At 47.5% G+C, this 19,502-nt stretch overlaps 1 protein-coding gene across 2 annotated transcripts in view; it reads right to left on the bottom strand.

The window, feature by feature from the left end:
- Window positions 1–19,432, bottom strand: part of LOC149329729 (TNF receptor-associated factor 3-like) — a 116,052-nt gene extending 96,620 nt beyond the window's left edge. The window contains exons 1-2 of one of the 2 annotated variants that reach the window (XM_089560439.1): window positions 12,537–19,432; window positions 9,155–10,371 (exon numbers count right to left, since the gene is read on the bottom strand). In XM_089560439.1, the coding sequence (XP_089416565.1) occupies window positions 9,289–10,371; window positions 12,537–12,821 (1,368 nt within the window). In that variant the 5' untranslated portion in view covers window positions 12,822–19,432 and the 3' untranslated portion in view covers window positions 9,155–9,288. Of the gene's footprint in view, window positions 1–9,154; window positions 10,372–12,536 lie in introns of those variants that run through there. The other variant, XM_089560440.1, reaches the window with a different exon arrangement.
- Between the last annotated feature and the right edge of the window lie 70 nt (window positions 19,433–19,502).

Below are 19,502 nucleotides of genomic sequence, written 5' to 3' on the forward strand. Positions count from 1 at the left end.
GAGGAAACTACTAACAGAGCGTTTTTAACTTCTTTTATTCACAATTTTTAAGAACATAGGCGTGCAACTATTTGTAAATTTTAGTTCATGTTGTATGACGAAAGGCGGCGCGTGAAGTAGACACGTTCCAATATGTAGACATGTAGACGGCTTCCTAGACGTCACACTAGACATCTTGTCGGACGTCTAGAGAATTGGAACGCACCCATAGTGACGGTGACGCAGCTGGGCGCGTCGTCTGCTTCCCTCCGCATCGTTCACCGCGTACGTCCGCAGCGCCAGTCGCATCAGGGACTGCTTTTTCTGCCCCCGCGGTCCTATCTTCTTTGTGGCGGTCGTCAAGGCGAAAGTCGCCACTGCATGGGCTGGCTCTCATCGTAAGTGCAGCGGAGTAGTGAAATGCAACGCTTCGATATATACCGCCGATCACTAGAGATGACACGACGCTATAGATGGCTTTAAAAAACTGACCGCGAAACTTTCATAGAAGCTGATAGGTAATAACACAAGCAGCCCATGTAACCGGCCCAATAATGGAAATGTATTAGCAAAGTACGGTCCTACAAAGGGCCACAGTGATGCCATCCATTTGCAATACTGGCCGATCACTTGTGCTGATTGGGAAACTAGGAGGTAGAAGGTTCGCACACCTGTTTCCACGCGAATCGCAAGGAGAGCGGATTATTATTTTTTTTTTAACTGAAGAGAAAAAGTTATTTCGCGAAAACGCATGGTTTGGCTTAGTACTATTTGTGAAAGTTGTTCTCCCGATCGGTATGATCGCATGCCGCAGAGACTACATAGATGGGTACCATTTCTGAACAGTCGAGCTTTTTTTCATGGGCAATGAAACTACGTTCTCCGCAACTGGTGTTGGTTGGACGATAGGAGGCAATGAAACTACGTTCTCCGCAACTGGTGTTGGTTGGACGATAGCAGCTCTATCTGAAAATGAAGGCTACGTAAACTCCAGCACGAACTGTCACCTTTTGAACCGGTTTGTCAAGTAATAAGCGAAAGCACTATGTCAAGGCAACAAAGGTATAATGGCAGATACGTTACTAAAATTTTAGGGGAAACCTTGGCGACCAATTGAATTTCTCGCACGAGAACTGATTCGTGCATAGCTCGTATTACAACTGTCTAAAACTGTTGAAGTAAACACTGTCTTCCGATGTGTGAGCCAGAGGAAACATGCTATAAAATGAGCGAAGAAAATACTTTCCTTAATGAGGCGCGTCCTATACGGGGGCTCAATAAAAGCTGCCTAATACAACAACTTCCCTGCGAGGACTTTCAGAGCGAGAGCTCTACTGCTCGGGAAAAACAGCCGGGGTTTCCTTAACGTGCACTGACATCGCACAGTACACGGGCCTGTAGAATTTCGTCTCCATCGAAATTCGACCGCCGCGGCCGGGATCGAGCCCGCGTCTTTCGGGACAGCAGCCGAGCACCATAACTTCTGATCCACCGCGGCGGCTGGTAGGCTTGACCAAGGAATCGCAGGTACACATATGTGCAAACAGCATTCATTCACCGCGGCCTAGAACTAAGTTTAACATTGGAGTACCAAAGTAATAAGGGAGTAATTACTCATTGGCATCCACCCAAGCGCAGCCATACGGCTACAAAGGAAAGCTATACAGCTTTCTCAGCTTTCCTTTCTCAGCTTATAGCTTTCCTTTTTAGCCGTATGGCTGCGCTTGGGTGGATGCCAATGAGTAATTACTCCCTTATTACAAATTTACTCCACCTTGGGGGATTCCCCCAAACATTGGAGTACCAAAGTGTTTAGGTATGTTGACTATATTCTAATAGTTTCAAAAACAAGAAAACACTTGACCTACACAGATGCTGTGAGCACAGTTTTAGACAATTTTCAAAACGAGGGTAGGGGGTTGGTGCTCACTCATGAACTTTCTATGCCGGGGTGTTTGCAGTTTTTAGATCTTAACATTACACTGGGCGAGCACCATGTCTGTTGGCGATACTGACCTCGAGCAGAGAAGGAGCTATATCCTTGTGCATCAGCTCATTCACAAACTGTAAAACGCGCCATTGCTGGCCTCTGTCTCTAATCAGCTCTCGTGAAGTCGTGTCAGCATGCTATGCAGGCGAGTTTTGATGAGCAAGTTGACCGGTTGGTTTCGGCGGTGTTCCCATGCTCGGTCATCAAAGAAGTTGCTGAAGCCCTCGGAAGAAAAATCAAATGTGCCCTATTTGAAAAGTCATGTGAGCCAAAAAAAACAATTCGTGAAACCAGAAGTGGTACCTTATATGCGAAGGGTCGAGCACAATGTGAAAAAGGTGGCGAAGCTACGTGGCGTGCCAGTCGTGCTTTGTGCTCCACGGAAGCTTGCCCAGCTATGCTCGCGAATTGCGAGCGATAAAAAGAGCTCTTGCAACAAAACGCATGACAAGCAGTTAGTGAAGTGCTGCACAGGGGTGGTATACGAGATACCACTGACCTGCGGAAAAGCCTATGTGGGCCAAACGGGGCGGGGCGTTAATGGCAGCGCGGCTGAGCGTGCACGATCGCTAAAAGAACTTTAAGCTAGAGGCCTACGGCGCCAGTAGCTAATTTCCCCCTACCGTGTCCGGCTAAGTCGGGAGGGATCGAGAATGGAGACAGCGCGTCGCGCGCTTCGGGCGCTCTCCAAGGCCGCGGGAAACGGGGAGCAGACCGCGAACAGCCTTGTCAGGGCTGCATAGGGTCGGCGACCGTTCTACATTGAAGAGAGATGAGCTGTCAAGTGGGTGTGGGGGACAATAAGGTCGGCGCCTTCTGAAACCACCCGACTGTCTACCTAAGCAGTGGACTTACTGGCGCCTCTAGAGTCGGGCTCTGGCGAGCACTGGGCTCCGCCCATTTGCATGTACAGTGGCATTTCAGCAGCATTGGTTGGAATTGGGCGAGAGCAGGTTTAATAAAGCTCCGCCCAATTATCGAAGGTGTTAAAACCCGCTACGAACAAAGAGCGGGGGGAGCGCGCCGAGTCTCAGACTCGGCCGCTTTTATGCGGCCCTTCTTTTAAACAGCCTTTTTTTAAACAGCCTTTTCTCTTAGTTCTTGTATTTTGGTCTCGTCTTCATTAAATAAGTAGGGGTGTGCGAATATCAAATTTTTCGAATACGAATCGAATACGAATACTTGGTTCCGAATATCGAATCGAATATCGAATAATCAAGGACAGACGCATTCAACCACTACAAAACATTTATTTGAGCAGCCAAGAACATCACAGTTCAGTTCAACTATCAGTGATGAAATGACCACAAAAGGTGTGTGTGTCTGCTCAAAAAGTGTCAGTCTCGAACATTGTTCCTAGAAGAGTGGAAATATCAGAAGATGGCTAGTACACAGCATTGATCAAGGCTAGCTTGCCATAATCACAAAAGCGTGTTGCTGGGATGAACATAAAAGGTTGTCGTGAAGGAAAACCGGCTGCTCCACATGGTGAAGCAGAAGTAGCAGTTCCCTTCTAGCTGAAACGACTTCTCCAGCCACAGATAATGCCCTCTCAATTCGCACTGAACTGGCTCGTATTGCGAGGTATTTCGTGCACAGCTCTGACCATACCAGCTTCGCACAAAGAAGCTCACCAGTGCAGTCAGCTACTGCATGGCCCAATGTTACGCATTGCTCTGGGCGCCGCCATGTTATGTCTCTGTCGATAGGACTTGCGGACCGAAATGAACGCCGGTGCTCGCAATAGAATATTCGGCTAGATACAAATATTCGCTTCGTATCGAATATTCGAAACAACACGAATACTTGGATTTCGAATCGAATACGAATACTGAAAATACAATATTCGAATTATATTCGAACATTTCGAATATTCGCACACCCCTATAAATAAGTTTTGCTTCTCAGGAAGTTTGGAGTTGCTGCCCCAACCGGCAACGTGCCGCCGCACGAGTGGACGAAGACGCGAAGCGCTTCGTGCCATTGTCATTCGTCGCATCGACGAGCACCCGACCCGACCAAACCGGCCATTCCGACGACGATCCTCGGGAGAAAGGCAACTGAGGTGCACATCTTTCACAGCACTGTGCTGAAGGCTTCGTGTGTAACCGTGCGGCAGAACATGGGCCGGCTGAAAAAACATCCAGGCACTGCAAGAAGTGTGAACCACGACTTCAGGAGATAAAAGATTCTTGGCAGAAGTAGAGATAGGAAGGCACGTTAGGTTTTGGAAGCATTCTACATAAAAAAGAGGGGATTAGATTGTGTAAGCGATACTTCGGTCTGCCTTATCAAGACCGTGATGTGATATCTTGGACGGTTTGGTTGATGCCATTTCTTGTTTCTTTTTTTGCAGATGGCTGAAAATTTTTCTATATATTTGCTGGCTTGGCAGTAAATAAACTCAGATGAAGTTAGCGCATGTCCTGCGTCAGTCTTTCTTGGGTGTGTTTCGCAGCAGCGCTATTGCCTTTTCAGTCTCACATAATGCAGCATCACCTGGCCCAAATTGACGTTCTTTTTAACGTTCTCAGGTCGTGGACGAGATGAGCTATTTAAATTAGTTAGTTTTCCTCGGGGACAGAGATCCGCCATAGAGAGAAATAGGACGGGACGACTAAATATTGTTGATTGTTTATTGGTTTCTTTCCAATACACAGAAAAAGCGAAGCGAAAGCTAAAGGCTACTAGCCTCAGGAGGCCCTCCCTCCGCATACAGTTTTGACAGCATTACAGGAAAAGAAAAACAGACACACAATTTTGTTGGTTGGTTGGTTTATGGGGTTTAACGTCCCTAAGCGACTGAGGCTATGAGAGACGCCGTAGTGGAGGGCTCCGGAAATTTCGACCACCTGGGGTTCTTTAACGTGCACTGACATCGCACAGTACACGAGCCTCGAATTTCTCCTCCAAAGAAATTCAACCGCCGCGGCCGGGATCGAACCCGCGTCTTTCGGGCCAGCAGCCGAGCACCATAGCCACTGAGCCACCGCGGCTGCACTCTATACAATTCTATGTCATGCAGGATCCAGTACATATGACTGTGCACAAATATATACAACAGATTCTTTGCCATAGGTGGGACAGGAAGAAAAGAAAAAACAAATATGAACACAAGTGCAAAGCTCAGTCATCGTGGCGAACATATGTACATATGAAAAACAGGGCAAAAAAAAAAAAGGAAAGAAAGGCGACATCCAGTTGACCTTAGCTTTAGCTGTTTCCTGCGTCGTATAGCGAGTCGGCCTTCTTTGAAAGGAGCGAACAGCCGCGATGAAGTGTCTGTAAATTGCTTATGCATATCGAGTTTTCTCAGAAAAGGAAAGATTGTGTGAATATAATGCGCACTATTCAACGTAGGAACAGGGGAGGTGTTAATGCATGCGTGAGACCTACTGATTGCTGTTCAGCCACAAAGACGTGAAAGTCAGTTAGGCTGCCAGCCTGTGATGGAGATCGATGCCTGCGTGTATCATGTGGTCAGTTCGAAGAGGGGAATGTTGTAACGTATTGCCTGGGTTCCGCTGCAGCCATCATTCATGCCAGGAGACACGAGAGGGGCGGTAAGTATACGAAACGGACATTAAGCAAAGCGATGGCGGAAGTGCGTAGCTTGCATGGTAACTTACAACCGATTTCACACTTAAGCCGAAGTCTTCATAGATTATATAATGCCCCAGTCTACCTTATCACAGAATTCAGTCAGCCCTGTGAGTGATATGCCGAGCTTTTAATTCGTTGATTGTATACTGAAGGAGAACGGCCTGTAATTCTCGCTCGTCATAATACTACCAGGTTGCGGCAATCTAAAGTACGCCCACTAATTGGTGACAACGCAGTCATCAGGCGCTTCCCCTCTTTCCTTTGGCTGCCCCGGTCGCTCAGTGGTTACGGCGCTCGGATGCTGACCCGACAGACGCGGGTTCGATCCCGGCCGCGGCGGTCGCATTTCGATGGAGGCGAAATTCTAGAGGCCCGTGGACTGTGCGATGTCAGTGCACGTTAAAGAACCCCAGGTGGTCGAAATTTCCGCAGCCTTTCACTTCGGCGTCCCTCATAGCCTGAGTCGCTTTGGGACGTTAAAAACTCATAAAGCAAACCAAACCAAACCCTCTTTCCTTTAGGGATCACTCGATGCCGTAACGCGGAAGAAACCTTAACGACTCCTGAGGAACAAATACTTCTTGAGGGACAGGTTTTCTCCATCATAGGCGGCCGTACGCAGGCACTCTTTCGCATGCACGAACAGCCAGCGTCCAGCAAATCCGGAATGGGTAGACAAAAAGACAAGCCAGCTATAAAGGCGACACAGCATACCTTTCGATTAGCTTGCGATAAGTTGAAAGCGATAGGGACACTGCCACAAAGTTTCTCTCTCATATGAACCCGGCATAAAATTGCACTGAGCCTTCTTGCCGCACGTCGTACCTAGCGTACTAGCGCAATAAATACCCCAATAAAAAATAGTGGCGCCCATGGCTAAATCGGTAGCGCGCGTCCCTGGGATGGCTGCTAAGGAGTGGATTAATTTCACACCGCTTTCACGGGAACTAAGGATTTATTATGCTGTGGTCCAGTACTTGCGTAGGGTACTCCAATAACTTGAGGAACGAGGCAAATGGTTTAAAATCTTTTGTTAAAAGTTAGCACGCGTCTGCTTTTATTTGAATGAAAATGATACTTGTTTACACGACTGGCAAATTAAAAAAAAAAAACACGGGGTCTCGTATTTTATTGCGGCTACTGCCTGGCATGTTGTCACCTACATTCCAGTTAACTGGCGCTACTCTATGCAAAGTGGAACTACTTTATTTATGTCTCTTAGGAAGCGTACAGAGAGTCGAGGTGTACCGTTCAATCAGAATGCATCTACCTGTGCGCGTACAAGAGGCCCACCCGCAGCGGCGCCATTCCTTATTAAAATGGTCTATAGACAGTCTATAGACGTCTTAAAGACACAATCGACTTCCATTTCATATTTTCTACTCACAGTCTCTATAATGCCTATGGACAACAGTCTACTTAAAGTATATGGCCATAAATTTATGGACTGTCTGTAGCATATTGTTTAGAGACTTATCTAGGATTTGTCTATAGAAAGTCTACAGCCTTCGTAGACAGAAGTCTATGGACAGTCTACAGACTGTCTAAAGAAATTTTTTGGTTGAAGCACTTTTGTTGCTTAACGTGCGTGGAGGCGAGATAGTGCGCTGCTACACATTTTTACAGCTTGTAGCGCACTGTACAAAACGCCATAAAATAACAGAGGGGAAGAAGATATTTTATACTACTAGAGAGATTTCAGCTGATATTTTTTTTTTCTGTCGTCAATTTCGCTTTTGCAAAGAGGTAGGTTAGGTTGATGTGATGGTAAGTGCAACGATACTCTACTTATTGCATTGTATGCGCGATTTAGCAGAGGGTTTGGGCAATGTTGGCTTCGTAGTACACGGAAAATATTCTATGGGAAGACAAAGATTTTGAGCCCCAACATAGATTTTGTTTGAATTGTTGTTTTTACTGAGTAATACGTGTTGTTTTAAATGGAGCTAGACGCCGCAGTGGCTCATGGCATTAGGAGGCACGAAGTCCGCGTTGGCACAGATTGTGGCGACCGGATCCGTGTAAGGCAGCTCTGGGAAGGTGAGAAGGCGTGGAAGTTTTGCTTCAGCTTCATCGCCTGCGAAAAATTACTACCTTGAAAACGAGATTAGAAACTGGGCGCGAAGCTGTTCTGAATAAGCGGTAGTCCGAGGTCAAAAACAAAACCTGATAAGCACCGAGAATACGAAGATTTGCTGAGTTTACAGGAATTCAAATGAAATTTACCTGGAAAAGTTTGTTGAGCCATGCGTGATGCATGCATGGTTTCCAAAGAAAGGAAGACAGTATATTCGACCACGACAGGTCACGTCGACCAATCTATCATCCTGTACGCTATTACTACTGCTTTTTTCCCACTAAGCGCTCGTGTTTCTTGCAATTCACCGCCTGTGTCTTGGCCACCACTCCCCCGTAGTGGGTACGTACCATCTTTATTTGAGGCCAACCAAGCCACCAACCCCTCTTGCGAAAACAATGCGAAGTCCTCTTCTGAAGAGGAAGAACAAAGGCGCAGTTTTCCGCGGACCAACATCGTCACTAGTTGCGATACAGTGTGCAATGAAATGATCCATACGCGACTCGAAGCCAAAGTCGAGGCTTCAAGCTGAGACGGCAGCATGCTCATCCAGGTAAGCATGGAAGACTAGCGTGCGTAGTTTCCGACGGACGCGATCCCGCTTGCCCGCCGTGGGCCACATGGGTGTTCGTTTAGAAAAAGTTACTGCGAGGAAGCCTACCGTCGAGCGCCTCTGTAAAGGAGGCCTTTTTTGGGAACAGATCAACGCTGCCATATTTGCCCGCTTGCGGAGGAAATGCTTGATGCTAAAGCGTACATAACAGATGAAATGAGGCTGCGGTACTTTTGACAGAGTTGCTCTGATCCCAACACAAAAAACGATAATGGGAAAAAACACACTTCAAAATTTTGAACATGTCGTAGCTTCAAACTGTTTCTATTTAAGGTGTCAGAAGTGTACCTGGCTGTATTATGCTGTATAGTGGATAACTAGATTATGACAATGTTGCCGCCATTGTCTCCTCGCCTATAATGGTTCACGATGGTTTAACGTCCCAAAGCGACTCAGGCTATGATGCTCGCCGTAGTAAAGGGCTCCGGACATTTCGACCACCTCGACTTCTTTATCTGGCACCGACATCGCCACCAGAATTTCGCCACCATCGAAATTCGACCGCCGAGGCCGGGATCGAACCCGTGTCTTTCAGTTCAGAGGCCGAGCGCCATAACCACTGAGCCACCTGATCGGCTCGCGCATGTAAAGATTGTAAAGAAAATGTAAAGATTGTACTTAGCAGATCAATTTCAAATCAAAGCCAGTGTTTTTTTTTTCGTTGAGAAAAGATATAATAAAAATTTACGCAATAAGCGGTTACTATTGTTTATTGAATGTTTCGAGAAATACGGAGCATTCGCTGCTAGACGGAGGAAAAGATTTGTTTATTTAGTTATTTATACCACATACTTCAGTAAAAAGGCAATCTGAGGGTCAGAAATAAAACAAAATTAGAAGATATTTTTGTGCAGTGTCTCTAATCAAAGCTGTTGGGAAAGAGCCTTCATAGCAGTGTTTTCAGCCGAATTTATTCCTAAAGTAAAGTTAGTCCCAAAACAACTGAGGAAAGAAATGGAGCGTCTACAAGGCCGTTCACTAATATGAAGATGTTACGGATGGCCCGTGTCCGCGCTCAAGCTTGGTTCAAGGCAGCAGTTCAAACTTCATCCGAAGCTTGTCATTATCTACGTACCCGCCACGGACGAGATCTTGCATTGTAATGGAACTAATATAGTAACAAGGCTCGTTGAATGATGTTTTTGGCTTTTGATTACCTGGGTCAGATGCATCTGCTCTAAATACTCGCCCAAGTTCCTCCCTTCCTCTCGGATGAATTACGCTCATCCGGATCTTATGCTTGAAAGGCCACTCTACTTCGTCGTCCATGTCGCCCTTGTACAGTTGGTACCTGAATTCCAGCCGTACAGATGTCGCGCCACGCTCGAACCACACTCCAGGAGTCATGCAGTAGCCGCAAAGGTACACCTTCTCGCTGGCATAGTCAGCCCATTCATACTGCATCACATTGTCTTGAAGCGATTTAACTCCTTTTACAAGAAATTCGCAGTGCGTCTCTTGTAGTGCACTCACTCTAGGCACATTGCGGACAGGATGCAACGTTTTTTGAACGCTGTCCTTCAATTCCGCCTTGACTTGCTCAATGCTATCTGCAATCTGCGACAAGTCGTCTCGAGTTCCGCTGAATTTATCGTTCAGTTTTTTTTCTACACGTTTTATAGTTTCCAAACAAGAGTTAACTGTATCGCAGCATGTCGCAAAACATTGTTTCAGTTCAGCGTTGGACGACGTTATTTCCTCGTGGTTCTGTCCTTTCAAAGACGTTAGTTCTTGATGCAGTGTCTCCTTCAGCATGTTTATGCCATGAGAGATATGACTTAATCGGTCTCCATGTGTGTTAATATCAACAGCCATCGGCCTCAGATACGCTGTGATTTCACCCGCCTGCCTTTCGAAGGCTCCTCTGAAAGAAGTCAACGATGCTGCCTCTTCCGCTTGAGCCGGTGGAACTTCGCTTTCGGATGCCACGGATGTCGAAGTGTTGCAAGAGGCCGACCGGAGATGCTCGCACACGTCTCTGCAAAGGACGGTGGCCGAGCACTTGGGACAACGGATGGAGTGGTGCTCACATTCCAGCTGGAAATGCCGGACTATCCTTGAAGCAGCTGTCGCATACTGGCAGCCACTACCTTCATTCCAGCACTTGACCTGCAAGGATGCAAAATCAGCCAACTTGAGACATGTTGCGACTATGTGGCGAGGGAGTAGTGACGTTCTCTAGGATGAGTCAAAAATAACCGCTCGGTTGTGGGGCTTTGATGGCTGTGGAATATTTTTCATTATTTTTCGTGTAATTGATTTTGAGAAATTAAACGTTGGTCGTGACCAACATTTACCATTGCAATCACATTTAAAATTTTCTGTGTATACTGAATCTGCATCGTGTACCTTAATGACTATAACGTACGGAAATCACGGACAAAATATTGTTGTCGTACAGATTAAATAACGCTTGCCTCACCAATCGTCACACATTTTTGAAAGGATGATAATGTTACCTTGAACTGACACATTTTGTCCGAGAAAGGCGCGTAACTTATCTCGGAGAAGTCCGGCAACAGGTGGGAGGTCCCACTTTTTTTGTCCAGCGAAGATTACGACGGCCTGCCCCTGACAGCTTTGGCGACGCTACAGCACTGCATCCTAGGCTGCATCAAGGAGCTGCAGGTGAACTTTGCAGCGGCGGCTTCAGACCCCCGCGGTAGAATGTAGAACGGAATGCTAACTTTAAATCTAAGAGGCGGTTTTTCAGTCGAAGGAAAGCACGATACTCTGCTATATATATGCGGCGAAGGTAGAGACATGGAGACGTCGGCCGTACGCGACTGGAACGCAAGGCTCTACTCTAAATTTAATCACATTCTAACCATGGAAACACTAAACGCAGCCAGCAGTGCGAGATAACTATGTCGCCGCTTTTGGTTACCTGATTACTTTGGAGGCGTGATAAAGTAATGGGTCAAATGTTTAGGGGAATCCCCCAAGGTGGAGTAGACTTGTAATAATGAAGTAATTACTCATTGGTATACAGCTTTCTCAGAAACTTCGTAGTTAAAGAAAAATTCGTCCTGGTCCGGGGTTCGAACCCGGGACCACCGCTTCACCGGAGCAGTCGCTCTACCAATTGAGCTAACCGGGACGGCAAGCTTATGGTAGGGCGAGAGCGAATTGATCAATAACTCGAAGTCGGAACAGTGTTGGTCAAATGTTTAGGGGAATCCCCCAAGGTGGAGTAGATTTGAATAAATGGAGTAATTACTCATTGGTACCCAATGAGTAATTACCGGACCAGGACGAATTTTCCTTTAACTACGAAGTTTCTGAGAAAGCTGTATAGCTTTCCTTTGTAGCCGTGTGGCTGCGCTCGGGTGGACGCCAATGAGTAATTACTCCATTATTATAAAGTAATGAGATATCTATTAACTCATTTTCCCATCGGGGAAAGGTAAATTGGAAAACTTGGGATATTTGTTCGAAATCTCGGTATGGTATCTATTTCCGGAGCAGGCTCAGTGGTTAAACCGAGCTTTAGCTTGTGGATAGGTCTAGGGTCAAGGCACAGCCTAAGCTAGAAGCGTAATTCCATGCTTCAATCATCATCGAGACTTTATAGTTGAGGACGAAAAGTTCGATACCACCGAGTCTCTTCCGGAGCTCTCCAATATGCACCACTCGAAAGCAGCTGACACTGAGAAGTTATCCTCTCATTATATCAGGGCTTTCAAGAGCAACATATCTCTCACATCGGCTCTGGAGAGCCCTGCAGTTAGCATAGCCGCGCACATATTTTTGCAGCTGAGATACTGCATAGGACTCCTTGGATTTCGAATTTTTACGGTGCTGCGGCTTCGTTAATTTACGGATATTGTTTCCGGTTTACGGGGGTTTATGTCCAAAAGCTGCCGGGACAATGAGAGACACCGTACTGATGGGTCCCTGAAATTTCTACCACCTGGGGTTCATTATCGTGCACTGACATCGCACAGTACAGGGGCCTCTAGAATTCGCCTCCATCGAAATTCGACCTCCGCGGCCGGTATCGAACCCGCGTCTTTCGGATCAGCGGCCGGGCGGCGTAGCCAATGAGCCCCAGCAGCGGCATTATTTTACGGATACCACGCCCGGCCACCGCAACATTAAGCCGATAAGGGGGCTCCGCAAAGATAAGAACATTTTACAGGGCTCTTTCATTGAATTACAGTGTGATTTTGTCCTCCGATTCATGTGAAATGTGTAGGCATGCGGGAGATCCTGTGCGGCAGATCGCAAGGCGCAAACGAAAAGCATCAAAGAAACCCCACTCCCGTAATTACCTCCCTTCTCAGCAGATCGTCCGCAGTGCAGTCCAACAGGCGGACGTCCTCCTTCTCGAAGTGGTTGCCGTCCAGAGGACACTCCTTCGATCCCTCCTGGCTGCACTGCCCGTAGCAACACTCGCACAGCACGTGCATGCAGGGCAGCAACGCGGTCTTCTTTCGCACCAATCCGCAGGTGTTGCATACATGGTTGGCTGGAAGAGGTTTGACGAAAGTCAGGGGCCTCCAGTCCAGCTCTGGGGAGAATCCCACCACCGTGTACTGAGGGCTTGAGGGAGGCATCTTTCACCACGTATGCGTCCGCTTCGCCGGTCGCATCAGGAACTGCTTTTTCCGCCCCCGCAGTCTTATCTTTTTTTGTGGCGGTCGTCAAGGCAACAATCGCGACTGCATGGGCTGGCTCTCATCGTAAGTGCAGCGGAGCTGGAAAATGTCGCGCCTCGAAATGTGCAGGGTCAATCACGCTCAGAGGGAACAGGGCTCCGCGTGGATGCCCACATACAGAGTACCATTAAGCCCAAGCTGTTAGACAACCCGTGCAAAGGGGCACATGACAGAAACACCTGGTCGAAGTCTCTCTTCTCGTGCGCCGCTCTGCATCGATTCATGAACGGATTAGGTGCAATTGCACTCCGCAGGCACGTGGCCACGCGAAGCCGTGTTCCCTTTAATTGCGGCTTACCCTGTACCGCCGCTGACTTGAGATATGTCACGCCGCTAGGATGGCTTAAAAAAAAACTGACCTGGAAACTTTCATTGAAGCTGATAGGTAATAACCCAAGCCACACAGGTAATCGGCCCAATATTAGAAACGTATTTTTAAAGTACGGTCCTACAAAGAGCCAGCGTGAAACCATTTATCTGCAATATTGGGACGATTTCCGGTGCTGATTTAGAAACTAGGCGGTCGGGCCCACACGTGAATTCCCAGCCGAATGGAAATGCGGAGCAATTTTTTTTTTAATGGAAGTGAAAAAGTGATGTGTCGATTACGTATGGTTTGGCTTATTACTGTCTGTAACACTTTTACCCGCGATCGATATGTTCACCTGCCGCTGAAAGGCCTTTACAGATGGATACCATTTCAAAGCAGGCCAGCTTTTTTTCATGGTCAACGAAACTACGTTCTCCGGAAACAGTATAGGCTGGAAGATAGCAGTTCCATTTGAAAATGATGGCTACGTAGTGCTCCTGGAAATAGGTGACCTTTGGTGAGTGGTTGTCAAGTTAGGCGTGAAAATGACGGGGAAGAGAACGCAGTATGTCATGGCAACAAGGGTGCCATGACAGATCCATTACTAAAGTGTTAGTAGAAACCTTCGCCACCAGTTGCATGAAACGTGTGGTTGGGAAGAAGGGACCTTGAAAATCATGTGTGTAATTTTTCTCTCGATAGTGGCTGGAAAAAGAGCCGCAATCGCTTGTTAAATCCCGCCGGCGACACGCCCTGGTCGCTTCCGGAAGCGTCCAGTAGGGGGTGGCAAAAAGGGAGAACTGGCGGAAGTGACGCCATTCACGGGTAGTCTTCCGGTCGCCTGCTTTACTTGCTCCTTTCCGGCCCCCGCTTCGGTGAACGACGGATCAACGCTATCCTAAGCCAGTGCCGTTTGCTATCATTGGTTCGGGCGTTCTGTGGCGAGTGCGTGCACCGACAGGCCGTCATCATGCCCTCGTTTTGGGCAGTGTTCGGTTGTGCGAACTCTGGCGGTCGAGAAGAAGACGTGGTGTTCCACACATTGCGAAAGGATAGGAAACTTTTTGCCCAGAGGGTCACTGCCGTGAAAAGGAAAAATTCTCGTGCCTACGCAATCAACTGTCTCGTGCTCCGACCATTTCCGCCACAGTGACTATTATGGAAGCTTTAGAATGATGCGGGCACTCGATATTTCAATTTAATCAGCGCGACTGAAGCCCGGAGTGGTTCGAAGCACAAGCAATCCTCTTCATCTTTCATCACGGCGCAGTATATGCAGCTGCACCTAATTGAAATAAAAACCGATAATATCAAACTATAGTATACTTGAACAATGCGAACATCTGCATTCATGAACGCTGGTTCATGGCAGACGACCGTCAATGGCGTCAAAATTCATCCAACTTTTTTCTCGAATCAGAACGGCGAAGTCGCGGTACGCATATATCTGACACAAATAATTGTGCTGGCTACCTCGATGCGCAACTGGAGCTGTATCTCCAAGCACACTAGTTTTGACAAGCAGCACTGCTCCGAAACGCAGCCATAATTATTTTTCAGAAGCGTGTTCAGCATGCGAAAAAAAACAGAACAAAATGTGCGGTGTTAAGTGCAGAAGTTTTTCGGTTGAACCGTAGCGCAAACATTCGACGGAAGGAATAGCGCACGCGTGAGCTTCATCCGTCGTCTCATCTCTTCGTGCTGCCGTACAACAGTGAACCCACTCCGATTCGTCCAGTTTGGCATTATTTTCTAGTTCTAAAAGGCCTTTGGGTGTAATTGCACACCTCAATATAGTTAAATGAATAAACTAATGCTTTACCTCCCCTGATTCGTGTAAACCTACCGGTGACTTGAATTCGATCATGTTTCCGGGCGTTTCAAGTTGTCTGGCTTTTATGCAGCAGCGAGTAGACAACAACGCTTCGACGTGATTTCCTCGTTTTTTTTTGTAATTGCCACTTGCACACGCACCTACGCAGAAGCTATGCACGCACATGCACCCACTTAAACGCTGTGTACGCACGTATGCGAAACATGCGTACCAGTTGAGATTTCCAGCACGTGAAAATGTCGCGACTTCACCTTCGCTGCCGGCGCACTCCGCGCCATCGTTGGTTCCGCCGTTTTCTGGACACGCTGATGGCTCGAACATGCATGGTGAGAGACCAACTGTTCAAGACAGCTTGAATGATCCATAATTTGCGAACCGCAGTTCTCAAGCCAGCTGAAGCAACGCGCTACGCAGCAACGCAGTCGGTGCTGGCCTCAGGTAACCGTGTATGACGTCATGACGGTCCCGGCCAATCGCGGGCGACAGTGGCATTCGCTCGGCGCTCTGAGGCGCTGTTGCCCGTTTTCTTCCAAACAGCTTTTCGCGTTTATTGCCGCCCTTTTTGAATGAGGTACTCTTTGTCAGTGGACTAAAAACTATAAAATGTCGCAGGGAACTGAATTTTTACGAAAAGTGCTAAAGCTTCGCATTAAGTTTTAGGCGAAACCTTCGCGAAATTTGACTTTCTCGCACGAGAACTGAATTCTTACATCCATCGCTATTTTAGCTCACTACAATTGTTCAAGTTGAAACACTGTCTTTTTAAGTGTGCGTGAAAGAAAACATGGTGTAAAATGAGTGAAAAAGTTACTTCTCTTAATAAGGCACGTGCTATACGGGGGCACCATAAAATCTGCGCAATATAACAACTTCAATGCCTGTGGAGCTGTGGAAAACAAGCCGGGTGTTCTTTAACTTGCGTTGACATCGCACAGTACACGGGCCTCTGGAATTTCGCCTCCATCGAAATGCGATCGCCGCGACCGGGATCGAACCCGCGTGTTTCTGGTCAGCAGCCGAGCACTATATAACCGCTGAGCCACCAAGGCGGGTTCTATGCTTGTCCATGAGATCGCAGGTAGACATATATGCAAAAGCCATTTAATTTCTTGAGTTTTCCGCGGGGACAGAGAACCGCCGTACAGTGAAAAAGGACGGGACTTGGAAATTATGACCTCACTCTACCTTTTCTGACTTCGTAGCGAGTTTGCCTGCATTAAAAGGAGCGAATAGCCGCGATGAAGGGTGTGTAAATTTTTTATGCATTACGAGGAGGCTCACAAAAGGAAATGATCGTGTCAATGATGCGGACTAGCAAACGTAGCAACAAGGAAGGACTAATGTATGTATGAAAGCTGCTGATTGCTGTTCAGCCATGTAGGAGTGAAGGTCAGGCAGGCCGCAGCCTGTGACAGAGATCGATGCCTGCCTGTATACTGCGACCTGTACGAATAGGGGAATGTTGTAACGGACTGCTGCGCCACGCTGCACCCGTCATCACACACGTTTAGGATACCGTGTACCGTGACAATGTTACCGGTACCGGAATGCCGTGAGCTCATGCGCAGCAAATGCGCATGCGCAAATCTCTTTGACAGCGCCAGATGGCGCCAGGTACCGGTAAGATGCGCGCGCACCTGCAGCATCGGGACCAATCAGCGAGTGCTCACCGGCGGTGGGCGGACTCCCGGTACTCCGGTAAGAGTAACGGTAAGACGGTACACAAACATAATTTTAAGCATGAAATGCTTTTAGCTCCCGTTGTCGGCAGTGTGGTGACGTCACGCCGAGACCGAGAGCCATCATCCGGGCACTGAAATCCACTCATCCGGGCACTGAACTCCCGTCATCCGGGCACTGAATTCCCGTCATCCGGGCACTGAAATCCACTCATCCGGGCACTGAATTCGTCATCCGGGCTCTGAAACGAGAACATCCGGGCACCGTACGAGACTTAACGAGATTTAACGAGACTCTCTAAGCCCTCCTACGCGACCGGCATGCAAGCGCCGGTTGGTCTCCAAACGAGACAAAAAATAACTGCTGCCAGTGCCTTCTCAATGTTTATCAAGATATCAGTGGAGCTGTGGGTTTGATAATGCACGGAATTATAATTTCCGATTTCTAATAAGGCGTGCAAAAAGCACATAAATGCCACGTTACACTTCGCTGTCATACGTGATCCGGGGGAGAAGCGCTGCGTTCAAAGGGCAAGGCATCGCGCCGAACGGGTGGTGGCGTTCCTCCCTTCCTTTACGGTGCGGTTCGGTTGTCCACCAAGATGGCAGAGAATTACTGCGGCATTTCCTTTCCTCAAAAAACCTTGCGTTCAAATGGCAAGGCATCGCGCTGAACGGGTAGTGGCGTTTGTCCCTTCCTGTACGGTGCGGTTCGGGTGTCCACCGAGATGACATTAGGCCCGTAAACATTTCATGCTTACTCTACTCTCGTTTACGGGAGAGGCAGAGATTTTTGTTTGCATTCTTGGTTTTACTAAACAATGCATCTTATTTTAAAGGGATACTGAAGCAAAATCTGAAAATTGAACAGAAAGGTTCAATATAGATTCTCGGAATGTGATTACACCGAAATCTAGTCGTCACTGCGGATATTTTTCAGCGCATGGTTTTATTTTCGATGTTTCATGAGCGCGCGCCAAGCCCTCCCGGTCGGCGCGAGGTGGAAAGCGTGACGTCGTGGCACCCTCCCGCGGTGACAAATATGGCGGCGCCCTTCGATGCATGAAACCTCGCTTCGGACTGGCTGCGTCGTTGTTACTGGCTTCTTCAGCGCGTTCACTGGCCATTAATGGGCCACCAGTCTTTCGCTTCATCTCCTGTTGCACATAAGAAAACTTACGAGTAATAAATTTGCTTTATTTTTTAATTAGAGCGACGATTCTGCCCCCTTTAGGCTAAGAGGGGTGTCGGTTTGTTGACAACAATGCTTCCCCTCCTAACCATCAGATGGCGCCACTAGTTTGAATATCGTCCCGCTTCTGTTTTAAAAGCGAGAATGCTAGAAATGGCACAAGGTCCGGAAAAAGTAGCTGCATTTAGCGGACGTAAGCGTGAATACGGTTATGGTATGTAGACAGCATCGATTAACATTTTGACATATCTGTGTACGCCGTGAGCAGACGACAGACACGGAAAAGACGCGAGTAGCGATGGCGATCGTGCTTCTGCGGGAACGGTGGGCGCGCGGGTGTTATGACGTCTAGTCGCAGCTTCCACAGGCGGCCACCAGGTGCAACGATACGGCAATAAATCGCGAAAAAAAGCGTGTTATCCGCCTTTTTCGCTAAAATGCTTGTCATATTTACCAATTTTAGTAGTCAAGCTCTTGTTTACATGCAAAAGAGCAGCTCCAAATGTTTGGTTCAGTATCCCTTTAACTCCAGCTAAAAGGTGCTGCAGTGCCTCATTACAATAGAAAGAACGAAGTCCGCGATGGCAGCGAAGGTGGCGACCGGGTCCGTGTAGATCTCCGAAGAGGATGAAGGCGGGTAACTATTGCTTCAGCTTTATCGCCTTCGAAAAATTGCTCGCTTGGAAGCGGAAGAAGTGGCTACGAAGGTGTTCTCGTATCAGCGATAGTCAGAGGTTGAAGAGAAACACCGAAAAGCATCGAGTATACGAAGAGTTGCTGGGTTTCCAGGAATTCAGAAGAAATTGACCTGACAAAATTTGTTCAACCATGCATGACGTGTGCATGGTTTCCAAAAAAAGAAGACAGTATCTTCGACCACGGTAGGTCACAGCACTGATAACAAGGCGAAGTCCTCTGCTAAGAAAGAAAAGAAAGAATGGCAGTTTTCCGCGGTCGAACATCGTCATGAATTGCGAAATAGTGTACAGCGAAATGATCCGTACGCGACACGAAGCCAAAGTCGAGGCTGCAAGCAGAGCCGGCAGCACACTCAGTATCCAGGTAAGAATGAAAGATGGGGCATGCGTAGCTTCCGACGGGGGGCGATGTCCATTTCCGAGCCGTGGACCACATTTGTCTTAGTTTGGAACAAGTTACTGCGGGGCAGCCTACCTTCTACCGCTCGTCTAAAGACGGCCTTTTTGGGAACAGAACAACGCTGCTGTATTTGTCCGCGTGAGGCAGAAATGCTCGAATATAAAACGCGCATAACAGAGCAAATGAGGCTGCCGTTCTTTTGGCAGAGTTGCTCTTATCGTTATTACAAAAATACACGAATATAAAAAAAAACTTTTTATAAAGTTTCGAATACGTCGTAGCTTAGAAGTGTTTCTATTTAAGATGTCAAAAGTATATCTGGCTGTATGATGTTATCAGGTAATACTTAACACGATTGCGATGAAGCAGCAACCATTATGTCTTCGCGAATATAAAGACCGGAGATCGTAAATAAATTTTCAAATGACGGCCGGCGTTTTTTTTTTCGCATCGAAAGGATATAATC

This window comes from Amblyomma mixtum, chromosome 9, assembly GCF_055824585.1.
Source record: "Amblyomma mixtum isolate Tamu chromosome 9, ASM5582458v1, whole genome shotgun sequence".
NCBI lineage: Eukaryota > Metazoa > Arthropoda > Arachnida > Ixodida > Ixodidae > Amblyomma > Amblyomma mixtum.